We start from the raw sequence: 19495 nt of genomic DNA on the forward strand, positions 1-19495 counted from the left end.
CCTCCTCCTCCTCCTCCTCCTCCCCCCCCCCCCTCGCGAGGCCCCTGGCTAGCGGCGGCGGCGCAGACACTTCAATCTCCCGCGTCGCCTTCCTATGATGCTGCCGCCACCCCCGTCGCTTGCTGTTGGTTTGTTCCACCGGCCGCACCTGTGCTGGTGGCTGTGGCCTGCACCATGGCTCTCCGGGGTGTGGTGACAAGTCGAGTTGTTCCCCGTAAGCGTCGGGAAGCGGGTGTCTTATACGCACCCCCGCGGAAGCCGCTAATGGTACCATCCGGAGACTACTTCGCTCCCGCAGGGTATCGCTGAGCGCTCCAGTTAATGCGGAGTGTCGGGCGAGGGGTTCAGCTGGAGCGGGGAGCAGCCGGAGCGATCCCAGGAGGGTGTCTGCCTAAGGCTTTATTCTGTTGTTGCTATATTTAGGCTTGGCAGAATTTGATTTTTTTTAATAACTTTGACTGCTAATAATTATGTTTATTTTAAACATTTTTTAAAAATATTTAAATTGTCTGACTTCCTTTCCCTGGGACATTATGGGTGGTCAGACAATAATTACTTAATGACAGTAGATCTTGAGATTCAAAAAGTAAAAGCTTTGTAACTATTAAAACACAATTTGTCAACATCACATGTCAAAACATACTAAGTAAATAGCCTTACATGAAAATAATAAGTTCTCCAGCAGCAGTTCTCTTGCTTTGCCTACATTTAAATATTTATTTATAGAAATATATTTTTTGTTTATATGGATACAGTGGAATTCATGTTTACTAGCAAAAATCTAATCCTTCCAAGCCTAACTTGATTTCAATTCACACCTTAGCTTACATGGTATGACTTTCCTATGTAGACAAGCCATTAGTGAAAAGCAGCAAGAAAACATTATTTAGGTTAATCAAGGCTACAGAAGAGTGTGTATCTTTCCAGAGGGATGGAACAAAGCTATTTATTGTTACTTATTTGTGTTACAGCAGTACCTAAGGATTCCAGCTGAAATCAGGGCCCCTTTGTCTAGGCGTGGTACAAACATACAGAAAGAGAGAGTCCCTGCTGAAGACAAAGGGTTGTGGGGAAGTGATATGACCTACAAGCAGAGTGAACAATTTGATGATTTACAAATGTCATTAGGTACCAAATTTTTGTTTTTGTTTGTTTTGATGACAAGGCAACTGCAGATGAAATTCAATGTAGATGTGCAAGTAACGTGTCTTGGAAAGAACTATTTTAACGATTTATACATATTGATATATGCCAAAAAAAATTTTCACACAGGAAAAAGACCTGGGTATTATTATGCACATCACAGTGAGGTGAGAAAGACTGGGACTGGCTGGGCAAGGAGCCTAGGACTGAGATCGTAGAAGGAGCGGGAGATATGGGAATACCGAGACACACTGGGGCAAGGATGCTTGTTGGAGACTGAGATTGTATGAGGAGGTAGGGGATAGTATGCAATTATGTAATTAATGTAACAATGAGGAATCAAATTAAGGTTGTATGGATAGCCTTAAATCTGGCATTTCTTACTTTTGAGTACCTGACTTTGCAACCTTAACTTTCTTTTCTCATTTTAAGTGTAATTGCACAAATAGATGGTACCTTCTTATCCTGAGCACTCTGTCTAATTTTGGTTGCCCTTTCTTAGTAAGAATGTGAGAATATATGTACAGTTTCTTTAAATGTATTAGGAAGACTGGGAGAAATGGAACTAGGGGAAGTCCTAGACAGGAGATCAAGGGAATAGCTTTAGTGTGCTAATAGTTGTGGGTTTTTTTCTTTAGATGATTCTTTGTGAATCTTTATCTTTGTTGTATGACAAAAAATAATAGGAAAGATCCAGAGAAAGGCAATAAATATGATTAGAGATGTGAAAAGGCTTCCTTTATAAAGAGAATCTAAAAGACCAGTCTGTTTAGCTGAGAGGAGACAAATAAGTAATAGAATATATAAAATAATGAATGGTGTTGAGAAGGTCAATTGGACACACTTGTCTCTTAACACAAGAACAAAGGGCTATTCGATTAATTTTAAAAGCAACAAATTAAAACTGATAAAAGGTTGGTTGTTTTTTAAAAGTGTCTTTAACCTCTGGATTCACTACAACAAAATATTAATGAACCAAAGAGTTTAGTAGGAGTCAAGAAAGCAGTGGAAACCAATATAAGTATTTAAACTACCTAGGAAAATGTTAATAGGATTATCAATCCTCATGCTTTAGAATAAGGTATTTCTCAATGTGAGTAAGGGTATCACTATCTAGTCATAAGTTTCTAGGCGGTTGTGAATGTGACAAATAGCAAGCAAGGGTTTTCCCAAAATCTTTCTCCCAAATCTGAAGAGTTCATTTTAAATTTTGGTTGTAATTCTTCCTTTTGAATACTGACCCTCAACAGAAGAATACATCCTGGTGAATGAGGGATCTGTTAATTGGTTTTAATGTCTGCAACAGATTCCAAAAATTTGTTGCTCTGCGTGAACTCAGGATGACATAGAGATCCTCTACTGGAAAAAAAAAAGCAGTATTTTTCTCCCTATACAATACTTTGAACTGGTGTACACACACACTGTGATAAATGGGGGAGGGGGTGGTAACTCCCTTTTATGGACACCCAGCTAGCTAGCTATAAAGTCCCTCTTGGTGGTGGTTCTCTGCTTGCTTTACCTGTAAAGGGTTAACAAACTCCTGCAGGTAAAGGAAAGAGAGTGGGCACCTGACCAAAAGAGACAATGGGAAGGCTAGAACTTTTTTAAATGGGGGGGAAAAACTTTCCCTGTCTGTTCTTTTTTCTCCCATAAAGAGGGGAACAGGGAGCAGTTAGTCTATGAGAAGCTTTAAGCCAGGTATGATCATAAATCATCGGATCATACCTAGAACTACAGTACTTATTTGGAACTCCCAAATGTGTAAGTAGATCAGAAATGTTTAGAAAGATACAATTAGGGTTATTTCTATTTATATATTATGGCTAATGGACTCCTCTGTGCTAACCCCAGATGCTTTTGTTTGCTTGTAACCTTTAAGCTGAACCCCCAAGAAAGCTATTTTAGGTGCTTAAATTTTGGAATTGCTCTTTTAAAATCTAGCAAAAGCCTAAGTTCCAAATGTATTTTCTTTCTTTTTTTTTGGTTTTAATAAAATTTATACTTTTTTTTTAAGAACAGGATTAGATTTTTGGTGTCCTGAGAGGTTTGCGCATGTTGTTTAATTAGCTGTTGCCACCAGCTAATTTCCTTTGTTTTCTTTCTCAGCTCTTCCCCGCAGGGGGCGTGAAAGGGCTTGAGGGTACCCCGCGGGAAGGAATTCCCAAGTGCATCTTCCTGGGTTCCAAAAGGGGTTTTGCATTTGAGTGGTTTATCAAGCCAAGGTCAGAGAAAAGCTGTATCCTTGGGAGTTTAATACAAGCCTGGAGAGGAAAGTATTAATTTTTAAAATCCTTGCGGACCCCCACCTTCTGTACTTGAAGTGCCAGAGTGGGGAATAAGCCTTGGCATACACACACTCAAACCATTCTTAACTGGCTATTAACTGTAAACATAACTGATAGAAAATATTAAATCCCTACCATAACCCTCTAAAGTAGAACAAGTGGTTAATTCTGACACCCATTGAATTCAATGGGAAGATTCCCATTGCCTTCAGAGGGTGTTGGATCAGGCTTAAAACATGAGAGATGAGCAAAGCAATCAGTGTAGAGAATTTATGAGCCTTTGTGTTCACTGACATCTTCTGTAATTCTGTCAGAGAGGAAGGCAGGCCCTTGATAAAGGGCCTGGATTTCTTGCTTACATTGAGGAAAACCGCATATTACTGATAATAATAGATAACAGAGGATCTAAGAATAATTCTACTGTCTGCGGGGTCAGTATCCCATCCAGGTAAAAAATACCTACAGTACTCTCAGTTTTGCATGCCTTAGTTACTTCCCAGATGGACAACAGCAATGCATTCTACCTGGATATGAAACCGTCAGCCTTCAGAAAACTACTAATTCTATAACCTGCAGGAGTTCACTTCTGACCTATTCTCATCTCACTACATTGGCTCCCTATAGAATATCAAAATCAAATTCAAGGTCTCAGTTTTTATTTTTAAGGAGCTTAATGATCTGGGCAATATTTAAAGGATTACTTAATGCTCTGGGACAAACACTGCAGTCAACAGCTCTATTCCTCGGGCACAATGAAACTGTACTATAAGGGCCAAGACTCTACAATAAATTCCTGTTAGAGCTAAGAACCACGACAAACATCATCCAAGTAGACAGGAAAAGAGAGAAGAAAAGAACTACATGTGACATGCTAGTCACAGAATTTTATTCGCTCTGATACCACAGTGAGGGGTGAAGAGTAAGAATCTGAATAGAATAGCAGGGTCTGATCCCATTTCATGATCAGTCCCTAATTTGGGGAAAGTAATTTTCTTGTATTTGAATTGTCAAAGGCAAACTTACTTTTCTCATCTTATCAAAATCAGAAGCATCTGGTAATCAATAATGTGTCTATGTTCAGAGTATTAATAAAGGGAAGGATCAGAAACCATGTCTTGAGTTTTAGTATTTGAAGTTTAGAAAAGTGATACATTCAGCTCTCTGAAAACTAAAAAGAAACCAGATAATTCCTTAAAGACACTCTAATTTCATTTTTTCTCATGGAAAATTTTTTACTTTAGAGTTTGAGGAATACGTGTACACCATTGGCCAGGAAAAACACTGCCTTTTACCTTGTAGAGCATCAGAGGAGTCCAAACTTAGCATAGATCTGAACTTTTGTGCATGTCCTAAATCTAAAGTGACAAAGGTTTTGTTTGGCACTTCTGCTGTTTGTGGTTATCTCACTTCCTCTGGTTTTTCCTTTGCTGATGTTATATTGGCTAATAAAGAGGAAAAGAGCATGTAGTATAAGGCTGAAGTAAAATCAATAACTATTTACTACTAGTCTTAAGCCATTATTTCTCACAGAAGAATAGGAAATAATTTCAAATATGCACATTTGTGGCTATTTAACCTTTCACAATCCCTAATAAATTAAAACACAGCAGCATTTGGTTAGACTTAACTATTTTGGTTTTGATTGGGGCATATGATGAGTGGTACTTTCTTGTAGGTGGAGTAAGTACTATTTATGTTTTAATATACATTAATCATTAAGAAACTACACGCCATGTATTTCTAAAAAAAATTACAGATTCATTGTAATGCACCTGTCTAGAAGCTCAGTGATCTTTTTAATACAACTTTATAACAGCAATAATCCTGTGTAAAGTTGTCCTACTGCCATTATAAAATGGAATATATTAATTTTTAAAAAACCTAGCTAGGCATTTATGGGATATGAGAAGTTCATGCTTATGTCTGTAAACTTTATTTATGACCAGATTCTAGAGCCATTTCAAGATAGAAATGCTTATATTTATATAGTGCTAGAGGTATCAGTGGCACTTTAAACATAAAAGAAGACAAGTTTTCTGCCCAGGGGTGTTTATAATCTATACAAATACAATGAGTAAAGACAACATTAACATGTAGTGGGCGGGGGGATGTTTATAAAGGCAATGGTGAAAGCCCAAGAGTTTTGAATGCTCCACAGTGTGTAGGCTATATTGAGGCCAAAGAAAATGAGAGGAGAAAAGGGAGTTTATCTTCAGCAAAATGTATGATCTTAATTATGTGGAGAAAAACTATTTCTGTTCCTGTTCAGAAAAAAATCCAGCTCGAATCAGTCTAGGATATTATGATGTGTAAGATCATAAGATAGAAGATGGTTATTTTTTTCAAGTACTGTGATAAGAAACAGAAGGTGAGAAATCTGTAGTAGTTAGTGTTGAGGTCAAGGGGAGAGTGTTTCTTCCCCCATGTACCCAAAGTTTGTGGACAGGGACCTATTTTATAGAGCGGGAAGTTACCTGAGAATTGACAATTGTGGTAATGTATGTAGAGAGCTAAGAGAGAGAAGTTGCTTTTCTCCACAGACTAGATATGGACAGACTAAGACTATCCACAGACTAAGGCTGTAGATGACTAGAGGAGACTTTCTACTTGGAAAGGCGCAAAAATGGATTCAAATATATTTGTGTCTAATGCCACTACAGAATATTTATTGTTTGCCTTGTAATGTAATTGAACAAGATTCAAAGAAAATTTTAAAAACTTATAGGCTTTGTCATAAATATAAAGGGAAGGGTAAACCCCTTTGAAATCCCTCCTGGCCAGGGGAAAGCTCCTCTCACCTGTAAAGGGTTAAGAAGCTAAAGGTAACCTCGCTGGCACCTGACCAAAATGACCAATGAGGAGACAAGATACTTTCAAAAGCTGGGAGGAGGGAGAGAAACAAAGAGTCTGTGTGTCTGTCTATAGTCTGTCTATATGCTGGTCTTTGTCGGGGATAGACCAAGAATGGAGTCTTGGAACTTTTAGTAAGTAATCTAGCTAGGTATGTGTTAGATTATGATTTCTTTAAATGGCTGAGAAAAGAATTGTGCTGAATAGAATGACTATTTCTGTCTGTGTATCTTTTTTGTAACTTAAGGTTTTGCCTAGAGGGGTTCTCTATGTTTTTGAATCTAATTACCCTGTAAGATATCTACCATCCTGATTTTACAGGGGGGATTTCTTTATTTCTATTTACTTCTATTTTTATTAAAAGTCTTCTTGTAAGAAACTGAATGCTTTTTCATTGTTCTCAGATCCAAGGGTTTGGGTCTGTGGTCACCTATGCAAATTGGTGAGGCTTTTTATCCAACATTTCCCAGGAAAGGGGGGGTGCAAGTGTTGGGAGGATTGTTCACTGTTCTTAAGATCCAAGGGTCTGGGTCTGTAGTCACCTAGGCAAATTGGTGAGGCTTTTTACCAAACCTTGTCCAGGAAGTGGGGTGCGAGGTTTTGGGAAGTATTTTGGGGGGAAAGACGCGTCCAAACAGCTCTTCCCCAGTAACCAGTATTAGTTTGGTGGTGGTAGCGGCCAGTCCAAGGACAACGGGTGGAATATTTTGTACCTTGGGGAAGTTTTGACCTAAGCTGGTAAAGATAAGCTTAGGAGGTTTTTCATGCAGGTCCCCACATCTGTACCCTAGAGTTCAGAGTGGGGGAGGAACCTTGACAGGCTTGTATCCTATTAGTGAGACATACAGAAAATGATTTAGGCACTTCTTCTTCTGAGGATTTCAAAGCACTCTGCAAACTAATTAAGGATCACAGCACCTTTAAGAGGCAGCTAAGAATTGTTGTCCTTATTTTACAGGTGGGGAAACTGAGGGAGAGATATTAGTCAATTTGCCAGTGCTCATGCAGGAAGCCTGCGCCAGAACGCACATAGTACCCAGATCTTCTGATTCCCATGTTTGTGTTCTGACTGCTGTGTTCCTATATCTGTCCTCTCACAGCTACAGCACATACGCTTTTTTTAAATAATGTATATGGTCTGTGTAGATGTTGTTTCCTTTTAGTATTTAAATGGGCAGCAGTTAGTGCTAACACAGACTTGGCTGAATTAAGTGGGAATTCAGTAAAATTCACTAATACCTTTTAAAATGAGTGTGGAGAAATTTCGGGTTGCTGATAAAGCTCTAGGGTTGCCTGATGTCTGAGTAAAATAACACTCCAATGAGGCAATCTCATTAGCTAACAAGAACTGTACTTTTCATCCCGTTGACACCCAGAGTCAAGTCTCTTGGCACTCCTCCTGTTCTCTGCCACAGTAACAATCTCTAGTTCCAGGTAGGCAGGTTGCAGATGTATATTCTTCCTTAGGGTCATGTGGTTCTGATAGTCCTTAATAGCACTGTATTTTTGCAGTTCAATACATGATCCTTTAGATGGCATTAGATCCTTGAACATGTTAGAAAAATAACAACACTCACCACATTGAAGTGTGAGATCAGGTAAATGAGCACAACAGTAACTTTGCTGGAAGGAATGCAGCCAATACTTGTTGACAGGAAACCATAAGTATTAAATAAAGGCCTAGATCCTTGGTTGCAGGCAAGGAAGAGGCAGCACAATTCAGGAGTGTAGGGTTCAGAGGAGACAATCCTGGTCCAGGTCAGTCCTAGGCATTGCACCAATTGTTAACTATCCCAAGGGGCAAATAGAGCAGCTGGGGATTGCCAGAGTACAGGGAGGACCCATCTATACCCTGTTTTTTTCCCTGCCATTCTCCCTGTGTCTGCTGCAGGGAGGCATAAGATTGAGCTGTTATGCTGGATCTATACCATCAGAGTTTCCTTGTATGCCAGAGTGATGCTTCAATGGCTGGTTATGCCGTGGTAGGTCCAGATCTGCTGTTGGTGTGTAAAGTGGGTGCACAAGGTAGGATCCAAGATTAAGATGGCAAAAAGAAGTGTAACACCCAAAACACTTTTGTTGAAAATACAGTTGTGCATCTGCACATGATCTTTTATGAACCACTTCTAGAAAATTGAGTTTTAAACTATTTTCCCAGTATATGAGATTTCTATTTAATTTTGGACTCGTGCATGTTTTCTAAGCATAGAGCTCAAGTGTTCATTTTATGTAAATTGCATCATACATTCAGTTGATGGAGCACTTAAGGGATCTTAATGCTGTACACCTTTCTACTCCCTTGAACACAGAATCTGTTTTAACAATATGCTATTGTGCATGCCTTAAAGTTGGGGAATAGGACTCCGACTATGATAGTTAGGAATGTGCCCTTCTTCAAAGATCTGTAAAACTGAAGCACATTGTTGAAGTGTTATCCCCACTTCACAGATGTGGAAACTGAAGCACCAAGAGATGGATTGGCAGGTTCAGTGTCACACAGAAAGTCTGTGTCAGATTTGAATTTAGAGCCTATGTATTTTCCCAATTCCTAGTCCTGTGCTTTAACTGCCAGGCTAATTCTCCATTTAACGTGGGTCTTTACGTACTGCTGCAGTTGTTCAGTGCAGTGGAGGAGTCCTCTGCAGTGTTAAGAAATTCTCTCTCCTATTTCTAGGTCCAGATTGGAAAAAAAGGCCTTTACAATATTTTAAAGGTCCGAAATGACCTAACAGCATTGAAACGCACACAGAAAGAATCTATGCAACATTGTCAACATTCATTTCTTCTTTTATCTTTGTGTCGCTTTGGGAAAATTCAGACTCCATGTAATCAGATGCTACTCCATGGGTTTCGTTGGGATTCATGAAGTCAGTGAGGTTGCATCTGCTTACACCAGTCTGAATTTGGCCCTTTATTATGAAAGACTCAGTTTAGAACTAAAGTACAAATGAGAAGTGTGTATCTCTGGCTGGCTTTTGGCTCTCTGATATAAAACACTGCAGTTGTGTTGGCTTTCTTTGCAGTTACATCTGAGTTTGGCTTAGTAAGGCTGTTAAAGGAATGTCTTGTTCTAATGCCATGTTTAACTCTCTTTTATTTTTATTTTGGGGGGGTTGCAGGGTAATTTATTTACTCTGGAAAATTGAACAAGACTTCAGCATCTGTTTCTCAATGACATTTTGTGTGGATGTATGTTTTGACCCAGTATTACATCTGGTTTCACTAAGGAACATAGCAGTTAAGTAATTAGCCCAAAGTCACTTAGTCAATGGCTCACCCTGCATGAAAATGCTCTACTCTTCTGCCTCCTTGTCTTTTTATCTAGATCACATTGGCTCCCAAATTTAACTAAACCTTTATTGAGTCTTTGACAGAACTTTCATTCCATATAATAAATCACTTCTATTTGGGAAGATGTCTCTTCACAAGTCCTGCATGGAATTTCTACAAAAAATATTTCTATAGTTCTATACAAAATGATAAGAAAAGCCCCAGCATCAAACAGTTTACAGTCTGGTGGCTTCAATTCAATAGTATTATATATGTGCTTAAGCACATGCTTTATTGGATCAGAGCCAGAGTGCTCAGTACCTCCCAGAATCGAACCCTATATAAGCTATAACAGCATGTCTGATAGAACAGATAATGGGAGGCTAGGTGAGTAAGAGGAGGTTACAACGACAGGTGGTAGAGAAATTGAGGAAAAATCCCCCCTCCCCTTAAAAAAAAATTCTTGAAGTCTTTTTTGTTCACGGATTTCAAAAGGAAATAACTTTCATTTTTGAAAATTTGCGGGGTTTATTTTTTCTTTTTTCCTCTTTTTTTTTCTCCTTATTTCCTTTTATACCATTTCCCTCTACTTCCTTTTTCGTCACTGGAAAAAAAGCAGGGGACGGGTGGAAAAATAGAGAAAGGAGGAAAGTAAAAACAGACACAGATTTTTCTTTTCCAGTTGAGTAAAAAAAAAAAAAAAAATTCACAAAAAATGTTGACTCAGAGAGGCCATTTTATGTCCAAAAAGTCACTTGAAAATTTCTACCAGCTCTAGTTACAAAAAATAAAAATCCCAGACTAAATTCATCCTTGCTATAACTCCACTGAAATCAATCAGAAAGAAATCAGTTAACTGAAGTTATGCAAGGCATAAATTTGGACCCATAGAATTATTTTGAAAAGTTCAATGTGCATCATTCTGATTTTTAAAATATGATTTTTACTATTTGAAAATCTTTCCTGTGCTTATGAAAACAAAATATTTTTGTCTTTTAGTTACATAGTATATGCTGTAATATTTCTCTCTGATATAATGCTACTTTATCTGCATTAAATTCCCATTCGATCCCTCAAATTAACTTTTTTTAGTACTTACAAAATATCTTGTGTAAACATAAATACTAATACTTTGTTGGTTTTTGAATGTTGTAGACAGTTAAACAGCATATTTGAAATATACAGAAATATGTGTATTGTAGAGAGCAGCTTGAATCAAAACCGTATCCCTTGTGGACACTTAATTCAGGAATAAAAGTGACTTTATTCTGGAATAATTACTGTGCTCACAAAAAGAAAAGGAGTACTTGTGGCACCTTAAAGACTAACAAATTTATTTCAGCATAAGCTTTTGTGAAGTGAGCTGTAGCTCACGAAAGCTTATGCTGAAATAAATTTGTTAGTCTCTAAGGTGCCACAAGTACTCCTTTTCTTTTTGCAAATACAAACTAACACGGCTGCTACTCTGAAACCTGTTCTCACAAAGCAGAGGTAATTATTCCAGAATAAAGTCTCTATTATTCTAGAATAAGTGTCCACATGAGGGAGTTATTCCAGAATAGTTATGCTGCTCGGTTTCCTCTTTGTAGACAGAGCCAAATTCAGATTTTGAGATGTACAGATTTTAGCAAGCCTGGGTTAGCTGGGATTCCAACAAATCCTTAGTTCGTTGTTTATTGGTTAACATGTCCATACAGACAGTACATCCTTTAGGTAAATAGGGCTCCGGATATTCAGTTTAAAAAAAACCACACTCATTTTTTATATTATTTTAGCTTGATTTTTAAGTCCCTTTCCTATCTAATTCTCTTTACCACTTTAACACCTTATCCTTCTGGCAGCAACCGCACCTAGAATCTGTTTTCGTCTTTGCACTCAGCTCAGGTCACTGGAATTCTTAGCATTTCCAGAGGGGCATCCTCTCCTAGACTGCAGTGACAGCTTTCTGCTGACATCATAGGGACAATTAGCTCATCCCAGTGGCTAGTCTGAGGCAGAAGCGTGGTGGCTAAGTGAGACAGCCAGTATCTTCTCACTGCTAGATTAATCACTTAATTGTCTGTCAAATTACTCAACTTCCCTCCACCAGCTCCTGGATTAAGTGTATGTCTATGCTACAGTGGTACAGCTGCGGCGCTGCAGCTATGCTGCTACAGCACCATAGTGCAGACGTCTCTTATATTAACAGAGGGGGTTTTTCCGTCACCATAGTTAATCCACCTCTTGGAGAGGCAGTAGCTAGGTCAATGGAAGAATCCTTCTGTCAACCTAGCCATATCTACCCTGAAGGTTAGGCCAATCTAACTATAGTGCTCAGGGTACAGAATTCTTCACTGTTCTGAGCAATATATCTACAGTGATATAATTTGTAAGGAGGCTGCCAGACAACTCTCCAACACCACATTCTACAGGCCACTAATCCTCCGATCCCACTGAGGAGTACCACAAGAAACTACACCATTGACTCAAGAAACTCCCTGCTACAGCACAGGAACAAATCTACACGAACACACCCCTAGAGCCCCGACCAAGGGTTTTCTGTCTGCTACCCAAGATCCATAAACCTGGAAATCTTGGACGCCCTATCATCTCAGGCATCGGCACTCTTATAGCAGGATTATCTGGCTATTTGGACTCTCTCCTCAGACCCTACGCTACCAGCACTCCTAGCTATCTTCGAGACACCAGTGACTTCCTGAGAAAACTACAATGCATTGGTGATCTTCCTGAAAACACCATCCTGGCCACCATGGATGTAGAAGCTCTTTACACCAATATTCCACAGGAGGATGGACTACAAGCTGTCAGGAACACTATCCCTGATGTGGCCATGGCACACCTGGTGGCTGAGCTTTGTGACTTTGTCCTTACCCACAGCCATTTCAGATTTGGGGATAATTTATACCTTCAAGTCAGTGGCACTGCTATGGGTACCCACATGGCCCCACCGTATGCCAACATTTTTATGACTTAGAACAATGCTTCCTCAGCTCTCATCCCCTAGCATCCCTCCTCTACTTGCACTACATTGACAACATCTTCATCATGTGGACCCACGGGAAGGAGGCCCTTGAAGAATTCTACCTGGATTTCAACAATTTCCACCCCACCATCAACCTGTCTCACAAGAGATCCATTTCCTGGACACTACAGTGCAAATAAGTGATGGTCACATAAACACCACCCTATAACGGAAACCTACTGACTGCCATCCTTACCTACATGCCTCCAGCTTCCATCCAGGACACATCACACGATCCATTGTCTACAGTCAAGCGCTAAGATACAACCACATTTGCTCTAATCCCTCAGACAGAGACAAACACCTACAAGATCTCTATCAAGCATTCTTAAAACTACAATACTCACCTGGGGAAGTGAGGAAACAGATTGACAGAGCGAGATGGGTACCCAGAAGTCACCTACTACAGGACAGGCCCAACAAGGAAAATAACAGAACACCACTGGCCATCACATACAGCCCCCCAGCTAAAACCTCTCCAGCGCATCATCAGCAATCTACAACCTATCCTGGAAAATGATCCCCTACTCTCTATGCAGCCCACAATATGTTAACTGGGTTGTAGGTTAAGAACCCCAATGCCCCGGCCCCCGCCCACAGATCCCTTCACAGAGTGGGGCCAGGAGCAGACCCCAGGTGCAGGGCTGCTCAGCAGCCCTGACCCCAGACCGCACCATGGGGCAAGGCAGCCCTGAGCTCGGACCCTGGGGCATGGAGCAAGGCAGCCCCAACACCAGACCCTGCCAGGCAGGGCAGCTGGGGCCATGGACCCCGCTGTGCCAAGTGGTGGGGCAGCCCGCACTCCTGACCCCATAGGCCCAACGGCCTTTAGCACACAGCTGAGCTGCAGCTGTGTGCTAATTGGGCCGTGGGATGGGAACCACTGAATTAGAAAAAATAAATGAGAGAGCTATAACAAGGTTACAGCTAGCAAATGTATATACACAAATGAGTCACAGTCTATGGTTTTAAAAGGTAACAGAGTTGTAATAATCTGTCAGCTCTGAATGTCTTTTAGGGCTAACTCGGGTTGACCCTGGGGATCTCTGTTTCTGTTTCATGGTTCTGGTCCTGTTGGTGTCCTTTACAGCAAACAGAAGAAAAATTTTCTTATCAACTATCTTTATTTCCTTCTTCCAGAATTCAAGCTGATCGGACAAGCACTTTTGCACATAGCCTCTTCATAGGTGTTCAGGGGCAAGTAGCAAAATCTTGGTATTGTGGTGTTCCACAATGGCTATTGAGTTTTTGGTAGCCCTTCCTGATGGGCAAGAGGTTATACCTTTCTTGGAGTTTGTCTCCACTTACTGGGGGATCGATGCGCTGCGATCAATCCACTTGGGGGTCTATTTAGTGGGTCTATCATCGATTGCTCTCCTGTCGACTCCAGTCACCGGAATGAGAAGCATAAGGTAAGTTGACGGGAGAGTTTCTCCCATTGACCCAGCGCGGTGTAGACGCTGCAATAAGTCTACCTAAAGTACGTCGACGCCAGCTACATTATTCACGTAGCTGGTGTTGCGTAACTTAGGTTGACATAGTCCCATAGTGTAGACCTGCCCAAAGGGATTTAGCATTTTGTATAGGTAATGTTTTTTTCTTGTTTGGTGAGTTACATCATTAATTTTACAGCTATATAGCAAACACTTAAGTATTCCCTTATAGCGTGGGATACAGATATTATAAGTAGGATTAATACATGTAGCAACTTTCAAGCATTTCATAAAGTCTAAACATAGTTATAAGTTCAATACCCACCTTAACCATACTACCACACAGGTGAAGACTGACTGGACTGGGTTCCAGCAATGAATTTGTCAGTGTTTGGCTGAGGTCTAAAGCCTTGGCAAGAGCTGACACCTGGTCTGCCAGCGTCATGCTGACATCATAAATTGCACTTCCAGTAATCCAGTAACACACAAATAATTTGTTTTTATGTCTGTAGCTTTTGCCCCAGATTCAAGTAAATTGTTGTAATTCAGGTCAGATTCAGTGTCTGTTGAAGTAATTGAAAAGACTCCAATTGACTTCAGTGGGTTTTGGATCAGGTCCTTAAGAGAGAAACCCAGCAGAATAATGTGTTTTTATCATTCTTAACCTGCTGCAGTAATGAGAAATGGCAAACCAGGTGAAAAATGTTTATAAATATTCCAACAATAATCTTTGTTATACCTTTTTAAAGAATAATTGTATTATTTGACAGTAAAGAACTTGGTTAAATGTCACTGTTAAAGATTTAAAAGGACACTTGTTTTATTATTTCTTATTGTTTTTAATATTTTCAATGAAAACAAAGTGCGGTGTTTACATCCGATTAACATAAATAAAGCTCTTTGAAGAGGGAAAGAGCTACATAAATGTTAAGTTTTATCTGCAAAAGGCCCATATTTTCATGGCAACAGTTCTAATTAAAGGAAGAGTGGTGCAGCTAATAACCTTCATGGCATATGTCACTTAGCATTATAAACACAGATAGACAATAGGAAAAGAGAAAATCGAAGGGAAACGTTAAAAAAAAAGGGGGGGGGGATAAGAGGTAGGGTATTTATTCATTCTTCCATGGAATCCATAGAGTATATCCTCCTTCTTATTACTTGTATATAGAAGTAAGAAGAGACTTTTTCTTCTAATAGTGCAAAACATTGCATAAGATATTAAACATCTCTTGGAGGAACTGGAGTTGAAGTGTTAAAACAACACATGTGGTGGAGCCCCTGGGGTTCAACAAACCATGTAAGACAAACAAGTTTTAGTTTTCTGCTGTGGGTGCAGGTGGCTAATTAATGCTGATCACTGCCTTTTGTCTCGGAGGAACGGAAGAAACATTTTAAGTCTCTGGCAAAAAGAAGGTGGGAAAATTGGAAAGGAAGTTAAGAGACAGGTAAGCTCTATGGAAGCAATGTGCACATCCAAATCGATTTCTAATCCAACTATTTTTAATATACAGATGCAACTAAAAATCTTTGTGCTGGGGCTTAAATCAATATTTGGTTTCCCAGTAATTTTACTGTTAATATTATTATTGAACTAACAAAATAGATATAACTAGTCAGAATGATGGGGGTGTGTGTGTGTGTACAGCTCACTAAGGGTATGTCTTCATTACCCGCTGGATCAGTGGGCAGCGATTGATCCAGCGGGGATTGATTTATTGCGTCTAGTCTACTCCTGTATTCCAGCACCGCGAGAGGCGCAGGCAGGGTGGACGGGGGAGCAGCAGCAGTCGACTCACCATGGTGAAGACACCACGGTAAGTCGATCTAAGTATGTCGACTTCAGCTATATTATTCACATAGCTGAAGTTGCGTAACTTAGATCAATTTCCCCCCTTCCCCCCCAATGTAGACCAGGGCTAAATGAATGAGGGAGGAAGGATGGTCCAGTGGCTAAAGTGACCACGAGACCATGGGTTCCAGGCTAGAATCTTGAACAAGTCACTTAGTCTTTCTGTGCCTCCAGTTCCTATCTATAAAATGGAGATAATAATACTTCTCTATCTTACAAGGGTGTCACAGGAATTAATGCATTAAAGATTAGGAGGTCCTCAGCTGCTACAATAAAGGAAGCCCTATAAGTGCCTTAGTACACATTATTAAACACTAAACAGACAAAAGGGGATTGATTGAATACACTCTTTTTTATTTAGATAATAGGCCCAATCCTGAAGACCGTTGAATTCAGTGGCATTACTCACATGAGTGAAGATTTACATGATTGGTTACAAACATAGGATTTAATGTATTTCAACCCAGATATCAAGATGACCAACAATTTATTTTGTAAAATATTTTTGTGAGTAGTTTCCCTGTTGTCAGCTCTTGTGATTTTTATCATGAGCCTCAAAATTTTTGATGTTTTTCTTAAAGCCAAGATCCTGGTGTCAGGTGATTACAAGAGAATCTCAGCTTTCATTTAAAAAATAAAAGTAAGATTCTGGCTCTCATGGCTGTGGAGAAAAGCTTGAAAATGTGAACCCTGAGGGCTAAAAGACAAGGGAAAAGAATGCCAAATATTTTTTCAATCATTATTTTTACATGAATGTTATGATTATTTTGGGACCTGATTCATGATTTTTGGACATATGGGGTTAGCAGTAATCTAGTTACTTTTTGTCACGGAAATAAAAATAAGCATACATCTGCTTAGATTCTTCTTACCATGAAGACCTATGAAAGACCCAACAGATGACGTGATTAACTTTCTTTATATCTCCTTCATCAATCTGTATTTCCTCTCTTCCCACCCCCACCCCCCAGCCCTTTGGTTTTTCATGGTTTCAGTCCCAAACGAGGCATATTACGGGTGTATCTAAGTTTTGCCTTGAATATTTTTTATACCACAATGATGTATATGTTACTTTTTGGATTCTATCTAGCTAAGTGTTTGTATCATTTGGGGCTCTCTGGGATGCAAACCCATGCAGATGGAAATAAGCAAAGTAAATGGATGTTTTAATCCACTGAAAATCAGAAGTGTCAATTTTACACAGATCTATTATGATAGATGAGAGATTTTAAGACCAGAAGGAGTCATTGAATCATCTAGTTTGATTTCCTATATATCAGTGGTTCTCAAAGCCAGTCCGCTGCTTGTTCAGGAAAAGCCCCTGGCGGGCCAGACCGGTTTGTTTACCTGCCACGTCTGCAGGTTCGGCCGATCACGGCTCCCACTGGCCATGGTTCGCTGCTCCAGGGCAATGGGGGCTGCAGGAAGCGGCGCAGGCCAAGGGACATGCTGGCCGCCCTTCCCACAGCCGGCTTAGAGAACCATTGCTATATATCACAAACCATTAAATTTCCCCCAGTTACTCCTATACTGAGTTCAATGGTTTGATCTCTTCCAGCGAGGTATCTAGTCTTCTTATTTATTTGTATTACTATAGAACACGTAAAAACCTTGATTTGAAGACAGCAGGAGATGGTGAATCCATCACTTCCTTTAGTACTTGGATCACCCACTGGTTAACCACCCTTGCAAGCTGCTATTTTATTTACAATATTTTCCAGAAGTTTTCAGTTTTAAATTCTCTCTGCCCTGTAGATATAACTAGGTTCCCAACCTAATTTTAAATGGTAGCCCACCTGAGCGGTTAAAGTGTGGATCAGTCCAGTATACCTAGGTGCTTTAAAAGGCCCAAATTCCTGAAACTGAAAACCTAAACTATATTGATATGACACTCTTAAATTGAAATAAGTGTGCCAAACAACAGAGTTGTACCTATTTAAAACAGTTTCTAAACAAATTTAGAAAAATGGGTACAACTTTCTCATACACAATGCCTTTCCTCTCTAGTATCTGTCACAGTAACCATTGGAGTGAGTGGATAGTAATCTTTGCCATAACCTTTTGTAATCCTGACCCATATGACTGGGGCCAGCTCGTGAAAATCAGTTTCTTACTAGTACTCCTGTATGTCACACTTTTACTCCAGCATAATTCTGGAACAATTGCTCAATTCAGGGCTGAGGAAAGTAACCAACTTTCCCACACAAACCACAGAACCCTGCACATTTCAGAATTTTTCACAGTGCAAAAAACAAAGTCGTTATCATTGTTAGCTCTTCATTTTGAAAGTGCTCTACAAACTAAATTTTGTTCCACAATTACATTATTTCATGTTTTATCACTGATGCTAAAAGGACCCCAAATACTATTGGGCCTGCCTTGCAAGATACATTTTGGGATCCTCTCAAATTAACTGGTGCATTTTAAATAAAAAAGGGTAAAGGAAAGATCTGTGTGTGACTGTCAACCTACTCTTTCTTTCCAGCCTTTTTTTACTATGGTTCATGCTACATCATCACCCCATTTACCAGTAACCTGAAGATAAGCCATCACCTCCACTATCCTCCCATCTCGATGGCTGTAGACCATGTTGGTAACTGAGAGTTTTCAGATAACCGAAGGCCCTAACACTGCCAGAACAAGCCTAACTGAAGCGTCCCTACAAATTCCCCACACCAATAAAACCCCCAAAGACATATGGCAATGTGGCTTTGTGACTCCAAAAAACAACCTTGGGGGACTGCTCTGTAAATAACCAATGATTTTTAAGGAAAAATTCCAATGACAAACTTTCAATCCTAGTGATAGCCTTCAAAGTATAAATCAAACTTCCCTGTGAAAAGGGAAATTCTGATCAGCACTGACACTGCAAAGGGACACACAATTCAGGGTGAGCCCCAAAGGTGGGCCCTACCAGTTCACCTGGTATTTCTAGGTCTTGCAATCTTATCTTAAATTAGGTTCTGCATATTTTGTACCACATCCTTTCTGCCATCCCTGTAATTTTAATGGTGCATTTTGAAAAGTAATATTTTATTTGTTTATATGCTATCACAGATTTAAATTCCACTAAATTAAACTGTCAGAGTCTTAAAATGGGATGATAAATCTACTTTGTATGTTTTGTTTGTTCTCACTTGGTGTCTATTGATTTCACTCACTAGTCTGTCTATTGTATGTCCTACTAATAAAAAAAAATGAAAATTGCATTTTATTTCTATATTAAAGATGAATTTACCTAATTTCTTGTGGACTGACTGTATGTTCCTTCAGAGAATTCTAGAAGCCATTTAATCACAATTTGATTAATTCTGGGGTGTCAAAATATAGCCAGCAAGCAGGACTGCAAAACAAATTTTAAAAACACAAGGAGATGAAGAAATGGGTTAATGTGCTGAATTTTGTTTTCAGGCTGGATACTGGGGATATGTAGCATATAGGATTGATATTTTGGTGCATGGTTTTTTTTATTTCCATATATACATTGATAATGTCAGAGTATGTATAAAACTACTGCTCATAAAAATACATGAGTCATGAGCAATTTTTTTCACGCTATGGGCCAAATTCTGCCTTTGGATGCTTTGCAGAATAGAATTTGGCCCTGTATTTTTAACTGTTGGTCTATTATATAAATACA

At 39.5% G+C, this 19495-nt stretch overlaps 1 protein-coding gene across 2 annotated transcripts; it reads left to right on the forward strand.

The window, feature by feature from the left end:
* Nucleotides 1-13453: 13453 nt before the first annotated feature.
* LOC144263550 (uncharacterized) lies at nt 13454-19064 on the forward strand. 2 transcript variants are annotated; one of them, XM_077814455.1, is made up of 4 exons: nt 13454-13982; nt 15382-15451; nt 15750-15820; nt 16217-19064. In XM_077814455.1, exons 1-4 carry the CDS (start codon nt 13804-13806, stop codon nt 16218-16220), a joined length of 324 nt encoding a protein of 107 aa, XP_077670581.1. In that variant the 5' UTR covers nt 13454-13803; the 3' UTR covers nt 16221-19064. The 2 variants fall into 2 exon arrangements, with proteins under 2 accessions (XP_077670581.1, XP_077670580.1); XM_077814454.1 differs by having other exon boundaries at nt 16224-19064.
* The last annotated feature ends 431 nt before the right edge of the window (nt 19065-19495 follow it).

This window comes from Eretmochelys imbricata, chromosome 4 (genome assembly GCF_965152235.1).
Source record: "Eretmochelys imbricata isolate rEreImb1 chromosome 4, rEreImb1.hap1, whole genome shotgun sequence".
NCBI lineage: Eukaryota > Metazoa > Chordata > Testudines > Cheloniidae > Eretmochelys > Eretmochelys imbricata.

Bases quoted from the DNA above. Each gene is read 5' to 3' on its own strand.
- LOC144263550 (XM_077814454.1), top strand. From the start codon at position 13,804: ATGGCTATTGAGTTTTTGGTAGCCCTTCCTGATGGGCAAGAGGTTATA. The intron at 13,983-15,381 runs GTAAGTTGACGG...TTTGTCTCGGAG, and splicing joins ACCGGAATGAGAAGCATAAG to GAACGGAAGAAACATTTTAA. The intron at 15,452-15,749 runs GTAAGCTCTATG...CCTGTATTCCAG, and splicing joins GAAAGGAAGTTAAGAGACAG to CACCGCGAGAGGCGCAGGCA.